At 44.1% G+C, this 23,763-nt stretch overlaps 1 protein-coding gene across 2 annotated transcripts; it reads left to right on the forward strand.

The window, feature by feature from the left end:
* The first annotated feature begins 8,200 nt into the window (after positions 1-8,200).
* On the forward strand, positions 8,201-11,690 carry LOC129135277 (PRAME family member 1). 2 transcript variants are annotated; one of them, XM_024353654.3, is made up of 3 exons: positions 8,201-8,568; positions 8,980-9,558; positions 10,505-11,690. In XM_024353654.3, the coding sequence occupies exons 1-3, from the start codon at positions 8,282-8,284 to the stop codon at positions 11,061-11,063; spliced, it is 1,425 nt and encodes a 474-aa protein (XP_024209422.2). In that variant the 5' UTR covers positions 8,201-8,281; the 3' UTR covers positions 11,064-11,690. The 2 variants fall into 2 exon arrangements, with proteins under 2 accessions (XP_024209422.2, XP_009439543.3); XM_009441268.5 differs by lacking the exons at positions 8,201-8,568; positions 8,980-9,558 and adding an exon at positions 9,732-10,031.
* The last annotated feature ends 12,073 nt before the right edge of the window (positions 11,691-23,763 follow it).

Consider the following 23,763-nt stretch of genomic DNA (forward strand, 5'->3'; position numbering starts at 1 on the left):
GACACTGGGTGCAATGTTGTACAATATTTTTTGCCTGTTTCCATGTGATATCAAATTTATTTTTTAGTCCTGTTGCATTTACATGAATCAAAGCATGAAGTTCTTGTGCTTGTATGAATGCAGATGATACTAGCAAGTCAGCTTGTTCATTTGCTTTAGTTAAAGGCCTTGGTAAATTAGTATGTGCTCAAATATGAGTAATATAAAATGGGAGATTTCTTTTCCTTACAATTTGTTGTAACAAATTAAAGGACTGGTTTAACTGATCATCCATAGTATATTTGATTAGGGCTGTCTCAACATCCTTTGTAGCCTGTACTACATATGCAGAATCTGATACAATGTTAACAGGCTGATTAAAATCTTGTAACACTGAAATGACAGCAAACAACTCTGCTCTTTGAGATGAGTGACACTGAGTTTCAATGACTCGTTCTTTTGGCCTGGTGTAAGCCACTTTTCCATTGCTGGAACCATCAGTAAACACTGTCAGAGCATTTTCTAAAGGTTTATGTCTGGTAATTTTAGATAAAATTCAAGTAGTCAATTTTAAAAACTGGAAGATTTTTGTTTTTGCGTAATGATTATCAGTAATTCCCACAAAATCAGCAAGACCAATCTGCCATGCAGCAGAGTTGATAAAGGCTTGTCTAACCTGTTCCTTCTTTAAAGGAACAATGATTTTATCTGGGTCACTTTCACACAATTTTATTATTTGTAATCTTGCCTGACCAATTAATGTAGCTATTTGATCCAAGTACAATGTAAAAGTCTTAATCGTACTGTGATGAAGGAAAGATCACTCCACAAGATCTGTATTTTGAACAATAACGCCTGTTGTAGAATGTGCAGTAGCAAAAATCAAAAGTTGGAGTGGGGCAAAGTGATCTATTCCATTTACTTGAGCTGACCTAAATTTTTCTTCAATTAATTCAATTTCTTTAGTTGCCTCTGGAGTTAACGTTCTTTTACTATTCAATTCTGGATCCCCACTCAAGATAGAGAACAAATTTGACATGGCATAAGTTGGCCAAATCCAGTTAATATCTCCTAGCAATTTATGAAAGTCGTTTAATGTTTTTAATGTGTCTTTTCTTATTTCTATTTTTTGTGGTTTAATTTTTCTTTCCTCTACCTGCATTCCCAAGTAACGGACAGGAGTAGAGGTTTGAATCTTATCAGATGCTATTGTCAGTCCTGCGTTTGCAACCTCTGTCTGCAGAAATGTGTAACAGTCAATTAATCTGTCTCTCGTTTCTGCAGCACACAAAAGATCATCAACATAATGAAAGACATAACAGTCTGAAAACTTGTCTCTAACTGGTTTAAGAGCTTCAGCTACAAAAATCTGACAGATAGTTGGACTATTAAGCATTCCCTGAGGCAACACTTTCCACTGAAACCTGGTGGCTGGTTCTTTATTATTTATGGCTGGTATAGTAAAAGCAAATTTTTCAAAATCCTGTTTTGCTAGAGGAATGGTAAAAAAGCAATCCTTCAGATCAATTATAATTAAAGGCCAATCTTTGGGGATCATGGCCAGAGAGGGCAACCCAGGTTGGAGAGCCCCCATAGGTTGAATTACAGCATTGACGGCTCTTAAGTCGGTTAACATGCGCCATCTGCCGGATTTTTTCTGAGTTACAAACACAGGAGAATTCAAGGTGAAAATGAAGGCTCAATATGTCCCTTTGCTAATTGTTCTTTTGCCCATAAGTGTAAAGCCTCCAGCTTTTGTTTTGGTAGCAGCCACTCATTTACCCATACAGGTTTTTCTGTTTTCCAAGTTAATGGAATGGGTTTTGGAGGCTCTACAGTGGCCACTCCTAAAAAGGATATCCTATTCCTTTTCTTTCTTGATTTCCCTCAGCCTCAGTTGGGATTTTAATGCCATCTCCATTTTTCCCTAGTCCTTTGCCAGGGAGATATCCCATTTTAGTCATGATTTTTTGACTCGTGGGGCTGTATAAGGAGGCTGGGATAGTAATCTCTGCATGTCATTGTTGTAACAAGTCTTGGCCCCATAAATTAATTGGAATAGAAGTAATCATAGGTTGAACTGTACTTTCTTGATTATCAGGTCCTAGACAATGTAAAATCATGGCACTTTGATACACTTTTGAGGCGGTGCCCACACCGACAAGTCCTGTAACAGGCTTTTGTTTAGGCCAATTTTTTGGCCATTGATGTAAGGCGATAAGGGAAACATCAGCATCGGTATCCACTAATCCTATAAACGGCTTTCCCTGAATAGTGACTGTACACACAGGTCTATTCTCTGAGACCTGACGAGCCCAATGAGTGGCTTTTCCGGCAGAGTTGGTACTTCCAAACCCTCCTGTCCTTTCCGTTTTGTTTTCCCCAATTTTAATATAAGGCAAAAGCAATAATTGAGCAATTCTATTACCTGGATTGGCACTCCAGGGAACAGTGGAGCTGATCACTAACTGAATTTCCCCTTTATAATCTGAATCAATTACCCCAGTATGAATTTGGACTCCGTTCAAATTTAGACTTCATCTCCCTAAAATGAGGCCTACTGTCCCTCCTGGCTGTGGGCCATATACCCCTGTAGGAATCTTTTGCGGGGTCTCTCCAGGGAGTAAAGAAACCTTTTGAGTGGAACACAAATCTACTGCTGTGCTGCCTGCTGTGGCGGGGGACAGCTGTTGTATTGTTGTAATTGGCTGATTCCCTGAAGTGGTGGGTATTTGCTGTGGGGTTGCTGTCCCTGAAAACCCTGAAGAACAAACGGCTGAATCGGGAATGCCCCAGTTTGTTGTTGGGACTGAGGCTGGCCCCTCACCCCTTTTTCTGACAATAGTTGCCCATTTTTATCATATTTAGAATGACATTGATTAGCCCAATGTTTTCCTTTTCCATGTCTTGGACACAGGCCAGGTGGCTCTTTATTTTTACTCTGTTTATTTAAGACTGGGCAGTTCTTTTCTAGATGACCGATTTGACCACAATTATAATATTTCCCCCCAAATGCTCTAACTGTCCTCCTAAAGCGATTCCGGTCATTGCTTGAGCCATTAGCATTGCCTTATGCATAGCTCCTCCAATCCCATCACAAGCTTTCACATATTCTGTAATTACATCAACTCCTGCTGGACCTTTTCCTTTTAATGGCTTTATGGCTGGTTGAAATTCTGGATTTGACTTTTGATAAGCCATTATTTCTACAATAACTTTTTGGGCATTATCATCCGAAACAGATTTTTCAGAGGCATCTTGCAACCTTGCCACAAAGGTTGACAACCAGAGGGGTCAGGTCTTCCTCTGCAAGCCAGGCAGCGTCACCACCCAGAAGTCCAGGGTGCCTCTTTAGGTCCAGAACAGCAGCTGTGGAGTTTCCTGCTTTGTGCCTTGCCATGTTCACCAACATCACTCAATATAAATTGGGGAAAATTTGTTAATTACTGCTGGGTCTCTCTGCATTGTGGCCATGTTCCGAAGTCCAGGAGAGATGGGCTGATGGCCTTGGGATGCATAAAGTGACGCCGCCCCATCAGCTCAGGCTGGGGGAGAAAACAGAGGCTCAGGAATATTCTAGAGAGCCTAAGCAAGGGCCTCATAGGAGCTTTGGAATCCCAGTGTGGATTCTGGGAGTGGAGAATAGGTCAGGTCATTTCCTGAGATGGGTTTCGAAGGTTGCTCTGAGCTTGGCAGCAGATGAGCACCTCGAGAAGAACTGGTGACAGAACATGGTAGAAAAGACCCCAAGTGCAGGATTCTCACTGGGGTCCTGGGGGTGCTGCTGCACCCCTTGAAATGGGCAAGAAGAGGAAGTCAGCCAGTTCTTTCCAATATTTAGCTTATTGAACACCTTGGGGGTTCCATTGAGCCCCTCACCTGAGGGGTTTGCCAATCATTTGCTGCCAGAACATGGGCAGGTTTTCCTCTGGCCAAATCTCAGGTTTATCAGGTTACAAATGGGGAAAATAGCAACGTGCCTTAGATTCTCCATGAAGAAGAGCTGAGGTCCGAGATGATCGGTACCAGCCGTCTGTTGTGCCTTGTGGATGCTCAGTGAACACAGATTCTCACAACCATTATTGGTGTTGAGCTCACCCTCAGCCTCAGGTTGACAAAGTGGGGCATGGGAAGTAGAAGCCTCACTGGGATCAGGTGATCCTCCCACCTCAACTTCTTGGGCAGCTTGGCCTACAGGTGCACACTGCCTCCCCCCAGCTAATATCTTGTATTTGTATTAGAGACAGGGTTTCATCACATTGCCCATATTCCTCACAAACTTCTGAGCTCTAGCACTCTGCCTTTCTTGGCTTCCCAAAGGGCTGGGATTAGAGGCCTGAGGTCTTTCTTTCTTTTCCTTCCTTCCTTCCTTCCTTCCTTCCTTCCTTCCTTCCTTCCTTCCTTCCTTTTCTTTCTTTCTTTCTTTCTTTCTTTCTTTCTTTCTTTCTTTTCTTTCTTTCTTTCTTTCTTTCCTTCCTTCCTTCCTTCCTTCTTTCTTTCTTTCCTTCCTTCCTTCCTTCTTTCTTTCTTTCTTTCTTGCATGCTTGCTTGCTTTTTCTTTTGTTCCTTTTTGACAGTGTCATGCCGTCACCCAGGATGGAAGGCAGTGGCGCCATCTCAGCTCACTGCAACTTCGCATCCTGGGTTTAAACGATTCTCCTGCCTCAGCCCTCTGAGTAGCTGGGAGTGCAGACATCTGTCACTATGCTCGGCTAATTTTTTGTATTTTTAGTAGAGACGGAGTTTCACCGTATTAGCTAGAATGGTCTTGATATACTGACCTCATGATCAGCCCACCTTGACCTCTCAAAGTGCTGATGTTACAGGCATGAGCCACTGTGCCTGGGTCTGAGCTTTCTTTGTAGGCCTAATGTTGATGCTCTGATAAGAATCTCTATGTTCAATATTAGTGACAGGAAAGGACTCTAAGAAGGAGGAAACATGAATTATCAAATTAGAGTAGGAATGGAGTGGGTGAGATTAAGATTTGGATGAAGAGTCCTGGAAAATGACTGGGGCCAATGGTTGCTGGGAAATGTTCCACTGTGGGAAGATCCCAGAGTCTAAAGGAAAGGTTTCCAGATGATAGAACAATGACGGACATATGGACCCTCGTTCATTTCTCTCTCACATCCTGTAGAGCCCACAGTTTCTACCTGAGTGGCTTCCAGCTTGGGAGAGCCTCCCTTCCCAGGTCTGGCCCCAATCTTCTCTCTGGCCTCTGCTCCAGCTCACATTCTTAGATTCCATCTTTGCAAGCTGGTTTTATGAGAAGAGCCCATCATTTTTGTGGGTAAACACCCTTTACCTTCTAGTAGGGCCAAGACTATACCTGCCCCCTGTGTTTTCAAAGTGAATGTTATGGTTTAAGTCTGCCCTGTCTCTTTTGATGATTCTCCTTTTAATTTCTGAACTCAATCTAGGGTGGGTGAGATGGCTGATGCCTGTTATCCCAGCCTTTTGGGAGGCTAAGGTGAGGAGATCACTTGAGGTCAGGAGTTTGAGACCAGCCGGGCCAACATGGTGAAACCCCATCTCGACTAAAATACAAAAATTAGTAGGGCTTGTTGGAGTGCACCCGTAATTCCCAGCTACTTGGGAGGCAGAAGTGAGAGAATCGCTTGAACCCAGAAGGTTGAGGTTGCAGTGAGCTGAAATCATGCCACTGCACTCCAGCCTGAGTGACAGATGTAGGCCCAGTCTGAAAATCAAACAAACAATCAATAAATAAACTCAATCTTGACAAAAGACTTTGAGTCCTGACATCTAGATGCCCACAAGATAACCGCCATGTTTTACATTGTCTTGTTTCCTTCGCAGATTCCCATTAGAACACCTAGTCTCATTCCGCTCAGTCCCCACCTCACTTGGTCACTTTGTCCTGATTTCCTTCGGTGAAGCCTTGAGTTAGTCTTGAGATAGATCACACCCTCAGGGGTTCCTTTCTTCTACCTGAATATGCATATGATCTGCTATGTTAGATAGCATAAAACACAGGTGACCATTCGATATACACAGCTTTTTATTCTGTTTTCTTGGGAATGACATCACTATCTTCTTCAGGCTGTTGTAGCTCTGAAACATTTTGACAATTTTGATGTGGCCAAACATCCCCCAATAAGGACACCTTAAGGTTTTTTTTTTTTTTTTTTGGTCTAATATCAGGAACAGATTAATCCCTTCCCTACATCACTATGAAAGTCGTGTATTAGCCAAACTTCATCAGTATTTGGGGAATAAATGAATGAATGAGTTTTGGACTTTCACCCTATTATTTATTCTTTTACTTCCATAAATGTGCATCTAATTCAATCAATTAGTCAGAAGAAAGCTGAAAACTCAATCAGGATTAACTGGGTGTGACTGCAAGATCTAATCAGGTATCACTTTCTGATTGGAAGCTGGTGATTGAGAAGGGAAGGGTGGGGTTAGAAAGGTCTATAAAAGCTCCTGAGGGTACACAGAAGAGACCCACAGCACTCATTCCTGGAGCTACTGCTTGGTTCCCTGAGAGGTCCCAGAACTCTGCAAAGTGAGTCCAGCACTGGTAAGTCACCACCTTCTTAGGGTCATGCTCATCTGATCAGCAGCCAGCCAGTCAGGGACGGTGACACACATCCCAAAGTGGCACACAATATTTTTCTGTCTGTTTCGTGAGATGAACAGATTTAGGCTTTCATTTTTCCTCTAAATGTAGTTTTGTCTTCATCCATCAAATTGTGATTTGTGCTTGGTTTTTGTCATTTTAAAATTCTTATCGAAGCAGGTTTTTAAAAAAATATATTAAAAATTTACAGTTAGATGAATTTTTATTTCTTGACATTTGAAGTTATTTGTTTTTGTGCCCTTCAATTACAGTTCATAGACTTGGTGTTATTGTGATTCTCCAAGTATGCTTTCATTTTCATAAAATCCTTAAAGGTATCCCACACACCAATCTCAAGAGTGCAGTTTTGCTCAGATCATGGGATTTATCTTTGCCCCTGGGATCCTTCCAAAAATGGGTAATTGTGAGTATGTGGAAGTGATGTCTATAGGAACCTTCATCTCAGAGTTACAGTGCTCTAGAATAACATGGTAGCACTTTTACAGTTTCTGGTTAATTTTTTTTTTGAGATGGAGTTTCCCTATTGTTGCCCAGGCTGCAGTGCCATGGTGTGATTTGGCTCACTGAAATTTCTGCCTCCTAGTTACACGTGATTCTCCTGCTTCAGCCTCCTGAGTAGCTTGGATTACAGGCACTCACCACCATGCCCAGCTAATTTTTGTATTTTTAGTAGACACAGGGTTTTGCCATGTCGGCCATGCTGTCCTCAAACTCCTGACCTCAGGAGATCTGCCCACCTCAGACTCCCAAAGTGCTGGGATTACAGGAGTGAGCCACCGCGCCCAGCTACAGTTAGCATTTCTATACATACCTTCCAAATGCTGTGGAATACCATCACACCACTTTTACAGTTCCAGTGAATTTTGTTTTTTTCTGCGATGTACTCTGACTGTGTCACCCAGACTGGAGTGCAGGGCCCTGAGCTGGGCTCCCTGGAAACTCTGCCTCTGGGCTTCAAGTGATTCTCCTTCCTCTGCCTCCAGAGTAGCTAGGATTACAGTCATGCATGACCACACCTGGCTAACATTTTAATTAATTTATTTACCAATTTGTTTTTGTTTGAGTCGGAGTCCAACTCTGTCACCCAGGCTGGAGAGCAGTGGTGCGATCTCGGCTCACTGCAACCTCTGCCTTCTGGAGTCAAATGATTCTTATTTTTTTTGTATTTAGTAGAGACATCGTTTCATTATGTAGGCCAGGCTGTTCTCGAATTCCGGACCTCAAGTGATCTGCCTGCCTTGGTGTCCAGCAGTGTTGGGATTACAGACATGAGCCACAGCACCTGGTCCATTTCTGGTAGAAAATTTTCAAAATAAAAAATAATGGCATCGATTTTAGGGAGTCCCTTTAGTGTTCCCCCAGCATGTTTATGGTGTGAACTGAGAATGGAGGCTGTCTGGGCCCACAGGACACTCTCATTCTCATTGCTTTAGGGTGGTAAGTGACAAGAAATTTTTCCTCAAAGAGGTAGAGCTTGGCTTTCAGGATCCTCAGTGGCACTGTCCGGTGGTTCTGGGATTCAGTGGAGCAATGGATGAAAATTAATGGGCCAGTGGTCTCCATGACCCCTCCCTCCTTGGTGTTTGGAAGACATTCTTCCTGGTACCAGTAGAAGCAGATGATTGTGTTTGCCATGAGAGTGATACATTTTCCCTGGATTTGTCTTCAAGAGATTTTCCTTGCAGATCTATCAGGATGAGCATCCAGGCCCCACCCAGACTCCTGGAGCTGGCAGGGCAGAGCCTGCTGAGAGACCAGGCCTTGTCCATCTCTGCCATGGAGGAGCTGCCCAGGGTGCTCTATCTCCCACTCTTCATGGAGGCCTTCAGCAGGAGACACTTCCAGACTCTGACGGTGATGGTGCAGGCCTGGCCCTTCACCTGCCTCCCTCTGGGATCACTGATGAAGACGCTTCATTTGGAGACCTTAAAAGCATTGCTGGAAGGTCTTCATATGCTGCTTACACAGAAGGATCGCCCCAGGTGAGGTGACCCAGGAGGGCTAGTAGATAGGGCTTAGGTGTCCAGGGAAAGAACAGCAGGGTCAGGCAGAGAAGTAACCCAAGTGCGGCCCAGAGTCTTCTGATGGTGTTGGTGAGGAAGCTCAGGGAGGCTTTGGCCATTGTCCAGAACCTCAGAAAAAGGACTGTTCACCATACAGGGTCCACTGTGGGAACAGAAACCTGCCTTTACTCAGTGGAAGGTAAAGGGAATAGAAGTGGGGAATCAAAAGTCAGAATCAAAAGGGAATCAAAAGGGAACAGGGATTGAGAAAAGACAAAGAGAACAGGGAGCACTGAGGACAGGAGCAGCTGATTTATGGGATGAGAATGAAAGCAAAGGTCAGGGATGGGTCCTTCTAAATTCTGAGCCTCTCCCTTACTTTACCCACAGGAGGTGGAAACTTCAAGTTCTGGATTTGCGGGATGTTGACGAGAATTTCTGGGCCATATGGCCTGGAGCCTGGGCCCTGTCCTGCTTCCCAGAGACCATGAGTAAGAGGCAGACAGCAGAGGACTGTCCAAGGACGGGAGAGCACCAGCCCTTAAAGGTGTTCATAGACATCTGCCTCAAGGAAATACCCCAGGATGAATGCCTGAGATACCTCTTTCAGTGGGTTTACCAAAGGAGAGGTTTAGTACACCTGTGCTGTAGTAAGCTGGTCAATTATCTAACGCCGATTAAATATCTCAGAAAGTCATTGAAAATAATATACCTAAATAGTATTCAAGAGCTGGAAATTCGCAACATGTCCTGGCCACGTCTGATAAGAAAGCTTCGTTGTTACCTGAAGGAGATGAAGAATCTTCGCAAACTCGTTTTCTCCAGGTGCCATCATTACACGTCAGATAATGAACTCGAAGGACGGTTAGTCGCCAAATTCAGCTCTGTGTTCCTCAGGCTGGAACACCTCCAGTTGCTTAAAATAAAATTGATCACCTTCTTCAGTGGGCACCTGGAACAACTGATCAGGTGAGAAAGGATCATGCACTTTTTATGCAGACCACAGCATAGCCTTGTTCTGTTACGGCAAACATTAGAAGGCGTGTACTGTGTGCCAGCCAGTGGCAACGTCACAGTGAAGGGGACATCAGAATGTCAACACATTGTCCCATTCAGTGTTCCATGTCCTGGAGTGGCTATCACAGGATCGCTCCAATAAGGGCAGAAGGGTCATCTGGGGTAGAAGCTAGAGAGGGACATCATGTACAAGCTAGTTAGTGGGGGTTTCAGCTCTGTTGGGGGTGCACGTGTGAATTTCCTGTTACAAAGTGTGTTTCAAGTTGATATGATGTCAAAGAGATAATAGAGGAGGGTATGAAAAGAGGGAAAGCCCATCAAACCTGTGCATTTCACAATAGAACATCTGTCCTCACCGGCTTAGTGATCACGAATGATCCTGTCTCTGATTCCCTGTTTGTAAAAGGTTTTGAACACCAGGAAAGGTAATTGACACGGGAAATGCGTGCTTCGGGGATGGAGGTGAGGGAGTAGGCGTGAGAGTGGTAAAAAGTGACAGTTGGTTTGCAGATGCAGGCATGTCAGGGAGCCCCTGCTGACGTGTAGCCCTAGCTGATGTCCCTAGACCTCGCTCAGTTGAGTTCTTTGTGCACATCTCCCACCGGGTACCTGTGGCCCAGAGATGAAGTTTTCTGCTAAAAGATGAAAAAAAAAAAGGCTTTAGAGATTTTATGGCCTTGAACCAATCACACAAGCAATGGTGAAAGGGCTGAGGCTAAAATGGGACAGCCCCTGAATGATCAGGGTCCTCATCATGCAGCAACTTGCATGAGGACCATCATCAGATGGTGCCAACAAACTTGTGTTTGGTTGAAGCAGGTATTTTCCTTGAGGTTATTCCCCACCACCTTCATCTAACTGGTACCATTGCCCAGAACTAACTTCTTGATCTCCACAGGTGCCTGCAGAACCCCCTGGAGAACTTGGAATTAACTTATGGCTACCTATTGGAAGAAGACATGAAGTGTCTCTCCCAGTACGCAAGCCTCGGTTACCTAAAGCATCTGAATCTCAGCTATGTGCTGCTGTTCCGCATCAGTCTTGAACCCCTCGGAGCTCTGCTAGAGAAAATTGCTGCCTCTCTCGAAACCCTCATCTTGGAGGGCTGTCAGATCCACTACTCCCAACTCAGTGCCATCCTGCCTGGCCTGAGCCGCTGCTCCCAGCTCACCACCTTCTACTTTGGCAGAAATTGTATGTCTATGGGCGCCCTGAAGGACCTGCTGCGCCACACCAGTGGGCTGAGCAAGTTAAGCCTGGAGACGTATCCTGCCCCTGAGGAGAGTTTGAATTCCTTGGTTTGTGTCAATTGGGAGATCTTCACCCCACTTCGGGCTGAGCTGATGTGTACACTGAGGGAAGTCAGGCAGCCCAAGAGGATCTTCATTGGCCCCACCCCCTGCCCTTCCTGTGGCTCATCACCGTCTGAGGAACTGGAGCTCCATCTTTGCTGCTAGGGAAGGCGTGCCTAGCGGGGTAGATAAATCTAAAGTTCTCTTCCAGGCACTTGGACACTAAAATCTACTATGTAGGTGCAAGTTATTTTTCTCTTTTCTTATTTCCTTTTTTAATAGTTCCAAAATTTTTATTAAAGACAATTTGAGACAGGGTTTCGCTGTGTTGCTCCAGCTGGTCTCAAACTGCTGGGCTTATGGGATCCTCCTGCCTCAGCTTCCTAAAGTGCTGGGATTACTGGCATGAGTGGCTGTGTCCAGGCCACATGCAACTTAAAGGAAGCACAGGCAAGTGCTCAGTGTGAGGGAAAAAACATAACAGCAGGGGGCAAGGCTGGAGGAAAATGTTGAGGTGACATCAATGAGAACTTCAGGGACCCGTGTCCTAGAGTCGGAAAGAGAAGCTAAAATTCTACAGTGATGAGAATGTTATCCCTGCAAGGATGGTTACCAAGGAATATCAGAAGTAAAGAGCACCTGAATGAAAACTTTTAACCTGTTGTGCAATTTATCCATCAGAAATCTCTAGTTATTGAGTTACTGATGGAAAAATAACGAAATACTAATTTGTCTGTGATTGAGTTTCAGTTGTAGAACATCAAAGCAACCAAATAAAATTAGATCATTTTGAGTATTTCCCACCCATTCTTGTTCTTTTGTTTTGGAGACAAAATCTCAGTTTGTCATTTAGGCTGGAGTGCGATGGTGCAATCTGGGCTCACTGCAATCCTGTCCTTCAGGGCTCAAGTGATTCTCGTGCCTCAACCACTCAAATGGCTGGGACTGCAGGCGTATTCCACCAAGCCTGGGTGATTTTTGTATTTTTAATAGAGACGGGGTTTTTCCATGTTGATCAGCCTGGTCTCAAGATCCTGTCTTTGAGTGATCCACGAACCTTGGCCTCCCAGTGTGCTGGGAAAACAGGTGTGCAGATGATCTCCACCCATTCTTTACTTGTCTTCAGTCATCAGTTTTTTTCTTCCTTTTTTTGCCTGCAGGGAGCAGCTCGGTCAGGCACAAAGGGACGGGCAGAGAGGGGTGCCCTTCTCCTTCTCCCAAGGAGAAGATAGGAATGGGGTGGTGCCCCATTCGCACAAGAAGTGTGGATGCCAGGCCCAGAAAACAGAGCTGGGGCCATCCATCAGGGAGCCAGGGTGAGAAGCAAAAGTGGCACCTGCTTCAAGGTCCTGTCAAGCTATCTGGCCACTGTGCCCATCCTGTTAACAGTGTCAAGCTCCCGGGTCTTGAAGGGAGGTTCCATGCGGATCCACCCCAGGCTGTTTTTCCAAGATCTGCCCCCTGTAGGGGAGACCATGGAGTCTGATTGCTGGGCCTGGGAACCATGAACCACTCCTGGAGGCCCCCCCGCCTTGGCAGGGTCATGAGCCAGGCCTGTGCTCCATGTCCCTGAGGCAGCCAGCTGTGCCACCCACACCCTCTCATGGCAAAATGGAACCTGGACCCAGGTCTGGAGTCTCCACCACTGCCTCTACCTCACTGCCCACTGCCTGCTGTTAGCCTGCAAGCTCCTGGATGAGAGTACAGTTGGGGCTTGTTAAACCACACCCAGGAGCACTGGGTTTGTTTGTGCGGGGTTGGCCAGAGCTGCTGTGAAGCTGCATCTCACCTGTCGTCTCTGTGGGGAAACACAGAGAGAGGGCACAGCCAAGGCTGCGTACACTTTGGAGCTGATGGGAGCCTGGGACAAGAGGGAGTCCTGGTCCTCCCGAGTTGGCAGGGCAGTAGCTCCAAAGGTGCAACTGAGGCTGTCCAGGTCACAGTTACCAACTGAGGTCCCCCAGTGTTCTTGAGGGCCCAGGAGATCCCCCCTTCTCCTTCAGCTTCAGGGTGTCTGTTCCCACTGCCTGGTCTCTCATGGCACCTGCTCTAATTTTGGGGTGTGGTTGTGGTCGAGCCCGGATGCTGTCACAGCCTAGGTGGGTCTGTGAACATTTTTGTCAGTGCTGATACAGCATCCCATGGCTGCCTTGAACCCTCTGGACTTTGGGCCCTGATGAGTATAGAAGCGGGGCTGAGGGGGGGTTGTGGACAGTTCAGTGCTGGTCTTTGGATGCTCCTTGGTACGAGTGACTTGGGCAACATGGTTGGTGGTGGGAGGGAGGCAGAATCCTGGACAGGAAGGTGAGAGTCACTGGTGAGGCTCCACCTTCTGACCAAGGAGGGCCTGAAGCCCGTAGGCTAGGCCACCAGTCCTACGGACCAGAATGGGAACATATATTGCCTTTTCTGTGCCTGCTCATGGCCACCTATGACCCAATGAGCACATACTTTCTCCAGTCTGATGCTGAAAAAACCCCAGACTCAGGGAGAACATCAAGAAGACTGGTGGCAGAGAGGAACTACCCACTACTGGGATGATTTTCCTGCAGAGACAAGCAACCCACTCTGGGTCTTTTTCTCTGCTGAGAGCTGTAGAGATGATGAGATGACTTTCCTGCAGAGAGCAGCAACCCACTCCAGGGCCTCCTCTCTACTGAGAGCAGTGGTGATGATGGAATAACCTGCCAGGAGAGAGGGGTCACCCACTCCAGCACCTCCTGTCTGCTCAGAGCTGAACACTCATCAGGACACCCTGGCTGCAGAAAGAAGTTACCCACTGTGGGTCTCTGAGCTGTTCTATCGCTCAGTAAAGCTCCTCTTTATCTCACTCACCCTCCACTTGTCTGCATAATTCATTCTTCCTGGTCACCGAACAAGAACTTGGGACCCGCCTAATGGTGGGACTAAAAGAGCAATAACACAAACAAAGCTGAAACACAGCCCTTGCTCACCAAGTTGTAGATGAAGAGAAAAAGAGAAGAGCTACTAATCTTCCAGGAGCCCAGACATGGGAGCTTCCTGAGCCAGGGCTGTGACTCCTTTCTGGGGGTTCTGCAGTTCCTGGCATTTCCAAGCTTTCAGTGTTGGTGTCACTGTGTATTCCAGTGACAACCATGGAAGCTGCTTGTGCTGTTCCTGGTTCATTTGCAGCCTTGAAGAAATCTGGCACCCGTGCTGGCACCTGGAGCTGCCTGCCCCACTGCTGCAGCAGCAGCCAGTGACTGTTCAAAGTGGCCAGACCCCCTGCTCACTCACACACCCCTCACTGCTCTACCCCTGACCCGCCCTTAATAGGCATGTGCTCCAGGCCTAAAACATGAGTCAAGCATAGTCTACCAGGCTGCACGGGCAGAACGAACCCAGTGAACCCCATCAAAACTCTGGCAAAGGTGCCCCCAGCCACAGAGGTTTCTGGCCAGAAAAGTCACATTCCAAGGATTCCAGAAGAGAAAATTACTTAAACACAAAGAAAGACAATAAGAAAAGGATGGAAGAGAGAAGTCTCTAAACAACCAAAAAACAAGAAATGAAATGGGAGCACTAAGCCTTTATCAATAAAAACAATGAATATAATTTATCTCAATTCTGCAAGTGAAAGGCATAGGGTCTTTGAATGAGTAAAAAAATAAGACCCTACTATATGCTGTTTTCCAGAAACTCACTTCACCTATAAGGATACATGTAGACGGAAAGTGAAGGGGTAGAATAAAGTATTCCATGCAACTGGAAACCAAAAAACAGCAAGAGCATCTGTACTTATGTCAGGTAAAATAGATGCCAAATCTCAGAACGGACTCAGGTAAAACAGAATACAAATCTGAGCTTGTAAAATAATGGACTACACTTACACAAACTATGCCTAGAAAGAACATACATCAAAATAATAGAAGCCAAAAATGACAAATCCATATGCAACATCATATTGAATGAAGAAATGTTGAAAGTATTCCCACTAAGAACCAGAAGAAGACAAAAATGCTCACTTTATCCACTTGTAATCAACATAGGACTGAAAGTTTTTGTCAGAGCAATCTGGTAAGCAAAAGAAATAAAGGACATTTAAATTGGAAAGAAGGAAGTGAAACTACCTATGTTTGCCAATGATATGATCGTATGTGCTTAGAAAACCTGAAAGATTCCACCAAAAGACTCGTAGATGAGATAAATGAATTCACTTAAGTCTCAGGTCCAAAATCTGTATGTACAAATCAGTAACACCCTTTTATACCAACAACAAGCAAGCCGAGAATCAAATGAAGAACTCCATCCCTTTACAATAGTTGCAAAACAACAACAAAAACTGACAATAACAAAAACAACCTAGGAATACACTTAACCATTAGGTACAGGATCTCTACAAGGAGAACTACAAGACACTGCTGAAAAAAATCATAGATGACAAAAAAGAAGAAAAACGTCCCATGCTGATGGATTGACAGACACAATATCGTGAAAATGACCACACTGCCCAAAGCAATCTAAAAATTGCAAACATCAAACATCAATCTAAAAATTGCATACACCAAAATACAAACATCATTTCCACAGGATTACAAAAAGAATCCTAAAATTCATTTGGAGCCAAAAAAGAGGCTAAAGAGCCAAAGCAATCCTAAGCAAAATGAACAAATGTGGAGGCATCACATTACCTGACTTCAATTTATATGGTAAGGCAATAGTAAGCAAAACTGCATGGTGCCAGTATGAAGGTCAAGACATAGACCAATTGAACAGAATAGAGAACCCAGAAATAAAGCCATTTACTTACAACCCAGTGGTAGAACTGCTGCTTATCAGTTTGTGCTGAGTGATGCCCTTTGGAGAAATGGGGCCAAAGTTACTGGATTTTTCCTCCAAGAAAAACCAGAGTGAATTGTAATATCCGGTGTGATTTTTAGACTCTGACTATTGCCATAGTGATTAGGTCATCTCCAGGTACCCAGAGACTCAATCACCAACCAGTGTCCACATTCTTGTCATCGCTGCAAGAAAGAGTTTAGGAAGTAGGCAGAATGAAGCAAAAGGCAAGAAGTGTCTATTGCAAAGCAAAGGTAGATACTCAAGAGAGGGCCAATTCAGGAGAGTTGAGTTGTGTACAAGGGAGTTTGGGTTTCTAATTTTATAGGATCTCTAAGGAGAGGTTGAAATAATCGTTAGGATTTAAAAAAAAAAATGGTGAAGTTTTCTTAGAACTGAAGTGTCACCTATTATTTATTTATGTATTTATGTATGTAGGTATTTATTTATTTATGTTTTGAGATGGAGTTTCGCTCTTGTTGCCCAGGCTGGAGTGCAATGATCTTGGCTTACTGCAACCTCTGCCTCCTGGGTTCAACCAATTCTCCTGCCTCAGCCTCTGGAGTAGCTGGGATTACAGACATGTGCCACCACACTCGGCTAATTTTATATTTTCAGTAGAGACGAGATTTCTCCATGTTGGTCAGGATGGTCTCAAACTCCCGACCTCAGGTGATCCACCCACCTTGGGCTCCCAAAGTGTTGGGATTACAGGTATGAGCCACTGGGCCTGGCTAGGTGTCACCTATTTTTATACTAAATGTGGGCATTCTCAGAACCGTCCTGGCGCTGGTGTGTGATTTACTGTCATAATGGGTGTATAATTAGGCCTGGGGTAGGGCAAGGGTCAAACCCAGTGCCATGTCTGACCAATTCAGTGTCAGCCAGCTTAGCCCCGTCCTGCTTGTTTGGGTCTTATTGGTCAAGGCTTATCCTTATTCTTGTAGCTAATTTTACAAGCTCTTTTCTTGCTGCTGTATGAAATCACTGCTTGATATTTTCATGCTTCTCCTGTGACCAGCCAGCTTTCCTATTTTATGGGTATTTCTTTTCTTTTCCCTTCCCTTCCCTTCCCTTTGCTTCCCCTCCCCTCCCCTCCCCTGTCTTGTCTTGTCTTGTCTTGTCTTGTCTTGTCTTTCTTTCTTTCTTTCTCTTTCTTTCTTTCTTTCTTTCTTTCTTTCTTTCTTTCTTTCTTTCTTTCTTTCTTTCTCTCTCTCTCTCTCTCTCTCTTTCTATCTTTCTTTCTTCTTTCCACTTTAAGTTCTGGGATACATGTGCAGAACGTGCAGTTTTGTTACATACGTATACACATGCCATGGTGGTTTGCTGCACCCATCAACCCGTCATCTACATTAGGTATTTCTCCTAATGCTACCCCTCTCCTAGTGCTCCACACCCTGAGAGGCCCTGATGTGTGATGTTCCCCTATCTGTGTCCATGAGTTCTCATTGTTCAACTCCCACTTATGAGTGAGAAGATGAGGTGTTTTGGTTTACTGTTCCTGTGTTAGTTTGCTGAGAATGATGGTTTCTAGCTTCATCCATGTCCCTGCAAAGGAAATGAACTTATTTTTTATGGTTGCATAGTATTCCATGATGTATATGTGCCACATTTGCTTTATCCAGTCTATCATTGATGGGCATTTGGGTTGGTTCCAAGTCTTTGCTGTTGTGAAAAGTGCTGCAGTAAACATACTTGTGCATGTGTCTTTATAGTAGAAGGATTTATAATCCTTTGGATATATACCCAGTAAAAGGATTGCTGGATCAAATGGTATTTCTGGTTCTAGATCCTTGAGGAATTGCCACACTGTCTTCCACAATGGTTGAACTAATTTACACTCCCACCAACAGTGTCAACGCGTTCCTATTTCTCCACATCCTTTCCAGCATCTGTTGTTTCCTGACTTTTTAATGATCACCATTCTAACTGGCCTGAGATGGTATCTCACTGTGGTTTTGATTTGCATTAGAGAAATGCAAATCAAATGACCAGTTATGATGAGCATTTTTTCATATGTTTGTTGGCTGGAAAAATGTTTTATTTTTGAGAATTGCCTGTTAGTATCCTTCACCCACTTTTTGGTGGGGTTGTTTGTTTTTTTCTTGTAAATTTGTTTAAATTCCTTGTAGATTCTGGATATTAGTCATTTCTCTGATGGATAGATTGCAAAAATTTTCTCCCATTCTATAGGTTGCCTGTTGACTCTGATGACAGTTTCTTTTGCTGTGCAAAAGCTCTTTATTTTAATTAGATCCCATTTGTCAATTTTGGCTTTTGTTGCCATTGGTTTTGGTGTTTTAGCCATGAAGTCTTTGCCCATGCCTATGTCCTGAATGGTATTGCCTAGGTTTTCTTCTATGGTTTTTATGGTTTTAGGTCTTACATTTAAATCTTTAATCCATCTTGAGTTAGTTTTTGTATAAGGTGAAAGGAAGGGGTTCAGTTTCAGTTTTCTGCATATGGCTAGCCAGTTTTCCCAACACCATTTATTAAATAGGGAATCCTTTCCCCATTGGTTGTTTTTGTCAGGTTTGTCAAGGATCAGATGGTTGTAGATGTGTGGCATTATTTCTGAGGCCTCTGTTCTGTTCCATTGGTCTACATATCTGTTTTGATAACTGTACCATGTTGTTTTGGTTACTGTAGCCTTGTCGTATAGTTTGAAGTCAGGTAGCATGATGCCTCCAGCTTTGTTCTTTTTGCTTAGGATTGTGTTGTGTATACAGGTTCTTTTTTGCTTCCATATGAAGTTTTAAGTAGTTTTTCTAATTCTGTGAAGAAACTCAATGGTACCTTGATGGGGATAGCATTGAATCTATAAATTACTTTGGGCATTATGGCCATTTTCACGATATTGATTCTTCCTACCCATGAGCATAGAATGTTCTTCCATTTGTTTGTATCCTCTTTTATTTCATTGAGCAGTGGTTTGTAGTTCTCCTTCACATCCCTTGTAAGTTGTATTCCTAAGTATTTTATTTTATTTTAGCAATTGTGAATGGGAGTTCACTCATGATTGGCTCTCTGTTTGTCTATTGTTGATGTATAGGAATGCTCGTGATTTTTGCACATTGATTTTGTATCCTGAGACTTTGTCGAAGTTGCTTATCAGCTTTAGGAGATTTTGGGCTGAGACGATGGGGTTTTCTAAATATACAATCATGTCATCTGCAAACAGAGACAATTTGACTTCCTCTCTTCCTATTTGAATACTCTATTTCTTTCTCTTGCCTGATTGCCCTGGCCAGAACTTCCAATACTATGTTGAATAGGAGTGGTGAGAGAGGGCATCCATGCAGTGTGCCAGTATTCCAAGGGAATGCTTGTAGCTTTTGCCCATTCAGTATGATATTGGCTGTGGCTTTGTCATAAATGGCTCTTATTATTTTTACATACATTCCATCAACACCTAGTTTATGAAGAGTTTTTAGCCTGAAAGGGTGTCGAATTTTATCGAAGGCCTTTTCTGCACATATTGAAATAATCATGTGGTTTTTATCATTGGTTCTGTTTATGTGATGGATTACGTTTATTGATTTGCATAAGTGGAACCAGCCTTGCATGCCAGGGATGAAGCCAACTTGATCTTGGTGGATAAGCTTTTTGATGTGCTGCTGGATTCGGTTTGCCAGTATTTCATTGAGGATTTTTGCATCGATGTTCATCAGGAATATTGGCCTGAAATTTCCTTTTTTGTTGTTGTATCTCTGCCAGGTTTTGGTATCAGGATGATGCTGGCCTCATAAAAATGAGTTAGGGAGGAGACCCTCTTTTTCTATTGTTTGGAATAGTTTCAGAGGAATGGTAGAATTTGACTGTGAATTCTTCTGGTCCTGGACTTTGTTTTGTTGGTAGGCTATTAATTATTGCCTCAATTTCAGAATTTTTTATTGGTCTCTTTAGGCATTTGACTTCTTCCTGGTTTAGTCTTGGGAGCATCTATGTGTCCAGGAATTTACCCATTTCTTCTAGATTTTCTAACTTATTTGCATAGAGGTGTTTATAGATTCTCAGATGGTAGTTTGTATTTCTCTGGGATCAGTGGTGATATCCCCTTTACCATTTTTTATTGTGTCTGTTTGATTCTTCTCTCTTTTCTTCTTAATTTATCTGGCTAGTGGTCTATTTTGTTGATCTTTTCCTAAAAACCAGCTCCTGGATTCATTGATTTTTTGAAGGGTTTTTCATGTCTCTATCTGTTGCAGTTGTGCTCTGATCTTAGTTATTTCTTGTCTTCTGATAGCTTCTGAATTTGTTTGCTCTGGCTTCTCTAGTTCTTTTAATTGCAATGTCAATTTTAGGCCTTTCCTCCTTTCTCCTGTGGGCATTTAGTGCTATAAATTTCCCTCTAAACACAGCTTTAGCTGTGTCCCAGAGATTCTGGTACATTGTGTCTTTGTTCTCATTGTTTTCAAAGAACTTATTTATTTCTGCCTTAAATTTGTTATTTGCCCAGTTGTCATTCAGAATCAGCTTGTTCAGTTTTCATGTAGTTGTGCAGTTTTGAGTAAGTTTCTTAATCCTGAGTACTAATTTGATTGCACTTTGGTCTGAGATACTGTTTGTTATGATTTCCATTCTTTCACATTTGCTGAGGAGTGTTTTACTTCCAATTATGTGGTCAATTTTAGAATAAGTGTGATGTGGTGCTGAGAAAAATGTATATTCTGTTGATTTGGGGTGGAGAGTTTTGTAGATGTCTGTTAGGTCTGTTTGGTCCAGAGCTGCGTTCAAGTCCTGAATATCGTTGTTAATTTTCTGTCTCATTGATCTGTCTAATATTGACAGGGGTGTTTCTTTAATTAGCAGGTAGAATAGTCATTAGATATTCCAGGAAAGCAGAGGATTTCAGAGACTTGAAATTACCACCCTTTTCTTCCTTCTTTGGGTTTCTTTGGAAGAATCTTGGACAAGTCACTCTGACCGGGACTTTTGCCATTTTCTGGCTCTTATATTGAGTTTTGTTTTACCTTGTGTTCCTTTGCTGAGTTCTTATTTTATCTTTGCAGTTTTCCGTCTTCCTGAGACCAATCACTGGTATTCCTATGTGATGCCCATAAGGTTTTTTTCGTCTATTTTATAAAAATTTTATTAATAAAAATTGTATCTGTTCATGGGGTACAGTATGATGTTTCGATATATTCATACTCTACAATGTGGAATAGTGAAATCAAGCTATTTGGCATTCCTACCACTTCACATTCTTACTCTTTTTATGGGGAGACATTTAAAATTTACTGTCTCAGTATTTTCAATTATATAATATATTATTACTAACTATAGTCACCTTACTATGCTATAGATATTCAACTCACTCCTCCTTTCTAACTGAAACTCTATTTTTTAAAACATTATGCCAACACATATCTGGACACATTTGGCTTTTGGGATCCCACCCTCTCCTCTGAGATGGGAGAACAGTGCAGTGTGCCCTGTGGCCAGACCCAGAATGATCCTGATGGAATTAGAAAAGAAACTGCACCTCTTTCCTCTTCCAGATCTGAGGTTGACCTTAGTTGAAGGTCTGGGATTTGAAAACTGCTGGGATTGGAATCCTGGCTCTCACCTTACTCCCACCTACACCAGCAGGATATATAGTCCATGGGAAGCATCTGGGAACATCTATCGTGTGAGTCCTAAGAATGAATAAATTGTATACACCTTTACAATTTTATTGAACAGGGTTATTTCATGAGTGTTATATTGTTCTTGGGTTTTTTTCTCTCAATAACATAAATGCCTTGAATTTAAAATGTCCTACAAAGACCTTGAGTCGTTGTCTTCATGTTGGCTCTTCACTTACTCTTCCCAACTTCGCTGAGTCAAGACCAAACTCTAGGAGGTGCCGTCAACCCATCGCTTTTCCTCAGGTCTCACACCCACTCCTGAAACCATAAGAGCAAGTCACATTGACTCTACCTCCAGGATGTCCCCAGGCTGTCTGCAGCCACACCAGGTGATGCCAAGACCTCCTGCCTGGGCATTGCAGTGGCCACCTTATTGTTGCCCCTGCCTCCTGGTTACCTCTCTCAGGGATCAAAGTCCTCCGGGCCATAATGGGGAACTGGAAAACAGGCCTCAGGTGGCCTCACCACCCCAGTCCAAAACTGCCAATGACTCCTGGGCCACCCCTGCCTCTGACTGCACCTCTCCAGCCTCATCTGCCTGTGCCACTTCACGACATGCCACTTTCAACCCTGGTCTTCTCATTCTGTCTGTTCCCCCTAAGTCCATGAGTTAGAGGCTGTGTTCATTTATGTGCGTTCTGAGTTGGTTTCCACTTTAGGAAAAATGCTGGGTGAATGGGGCAGGGGGTGGCTGATGTCTCTAGGTCTCAGGTGAGTGGAAGGGAGGCTTTTATCAACTGGGTTCTGTGAGAGAACCCCAGGCCCAGAGGGCATCTCTGCAATGACTTCATGGTATGTACATATATGTGTATGTGGTGTGAGCACTTAGAAAGTCACAACCCTCCAGGATGGAGCTGGCCTCATATAGATCAAGATGTTTTGCACTTGGCAGATAAATGTAAAATACCTCATGTCCCTGGCTGGGCAAATCCCCCAGGAGTCCAGCAAGAAGACATGGGATCTGTGGACAGGAGGCCACTGTGTGAAACCTCTCATTTGAGTATCATTTTAAAAGTTGCACTTGAGACCCTGAGTGCCCTATGTCCTTCCCACTCACCAAAGAACCCCAGCTGAGCCAGCCCTGACTCCAGACACAAGAGCCCAGGGAGGAGCTGGGAGAGAAGGACACCCGCTGTGACCTCAGGTCATGGAAGGAGCTCTGACCTTTCCGCTGATGATGCCTTCCCCCTCCCAAGTGCCTCAGGCCCTGAAGCTTCCAGTGACCCATGCGTTCCATCCATGCCCTCCTCTCCTCCCTCCAACCCTGCTTCTTCTAAAGTCCCATGCATTTGTCTGCATGTGAGTGCCCCAGTCTCAGGCTCTGGCAGTGGCTAAGAGGCTCGGGGTTCCTGTGCCTGTCTGGAGGCAACCTCACTCTATGTGGACCCACGTGGGTTCTTGGATTTCTTTCTTCACCGGGTCCCCTGCAAGTATACAGTAGATGCATCAACTCTATAAGAGCAAATGGTGATGAGTGAAGACCCAGAACCGTCTCAGGCATGCACATGGAAAGAGAGAGAGCGGTCCCTGGAAGCACAGGCCTGGGGGTGGTTCCTGGGCACTTCTGTCTCCTCTAATAAAAGAGGCCAGTGACTTTGGCCACGGAATACACATCCACTTCCCATGGGTTCATATCCAAAGAACAAACTCCTTGAGACTCACTGGTCCATGCACTCGAGATCCCCAGGGTACCTTGAGTTATTATGTCAAAAGGAGAGAGAAACCAGCGAACACTAGTCCTAATACTTATACGAATACCAAGAGGGATGTTTTCTTCTTGCTGTTCCAGGGAATGTGCTGAGTTAACACCTTTTTTCTTTTTATTGGAGCTGCTGTGGCAGGGAAGACAGTGGTGAGGGGCTTCCTTTGAGTAAAAAGCAGGTAAATTCAGCCCCTGCTTGCTCCACTGTCTGCCCCTCCAGGGCCTCTGTGTCCTGATGCAGAGTCCAGCCTGTTCTCACCAGGCTCACATTCCTTATGCCAAGAGACCCACCAAAAAAGAAAGTCCCAAGAAACAGGAAGGAACGCCACCAGCAAGAGACCTCGCACTCACAGACCTCAGAGATATTCATGGCCTGAGGGGCACAAAGGAGAGTGTGTTGGGAGCGGATCCCCACTTAGAAAGAAGCAAGACAGTGCCCCAAGGCCTGGAAGATGTCAGCTGCCTCCTCTGTGCTGTGCTGTGGGGAAGGCCATCACCGTTGTCACGCCTCTTGGTGAGTTTTTCCAAGGAAATAAAGCACTTGAATTCTTAGTGTTTTGAATTACGGTGCACTTAATAAATATTAACTTCTTTTTGTTTTGTTTTAAGATGGAGTCTGACTGTGTCACCCAGGCTGGAGTGCAAAGGCAAAATCTCGGCTCACTGCTACCTCCGGCTCCCTGGTTCAAGAGATTCTTCTGCCTCAGCTTCCTGAGTAGCTGGGATTACAGCC

Source organism: Pan troglodytes, chromosome 1, assembly GCF_028858775.2.
Source record: "Pan troglodytes isolate AG18354 chromosome 1, NHGRI_mPanTro3-v2.0_pri, whole genome shotgun sequence".
NCBI classification, from domain to species: Eukaryota; Metazoa; Chordata; class Mammalia; order Primates; family Hominidae; genus Pan; species Pan troglodytes.

Bases quoted from the DNA above. Each gene is read 5' to 3' on its own strand.
- LOC129135277 (XM_024353654.3), top strand. From the start codon at position 8,282: ATGAGCATCCAGGCCCCACCCAGACTCCTGGAGCTGGCAGGGCAGAGC. The intron at 8,569-8,979 runs GTGAGGTGACCC...CTTTACCCACAG, and splicing joins ACACAGAAGGATCGCCCCAG to GAGGTGGAAACTTCAAGTTC. The intron at 9,559-10,504 runs GTGAGAAAGGAT...TGATCTCCACAG, and splicing joins CACCTGGAACAACTGATCAG to GTGCCTGCAGAACCCCCTGG.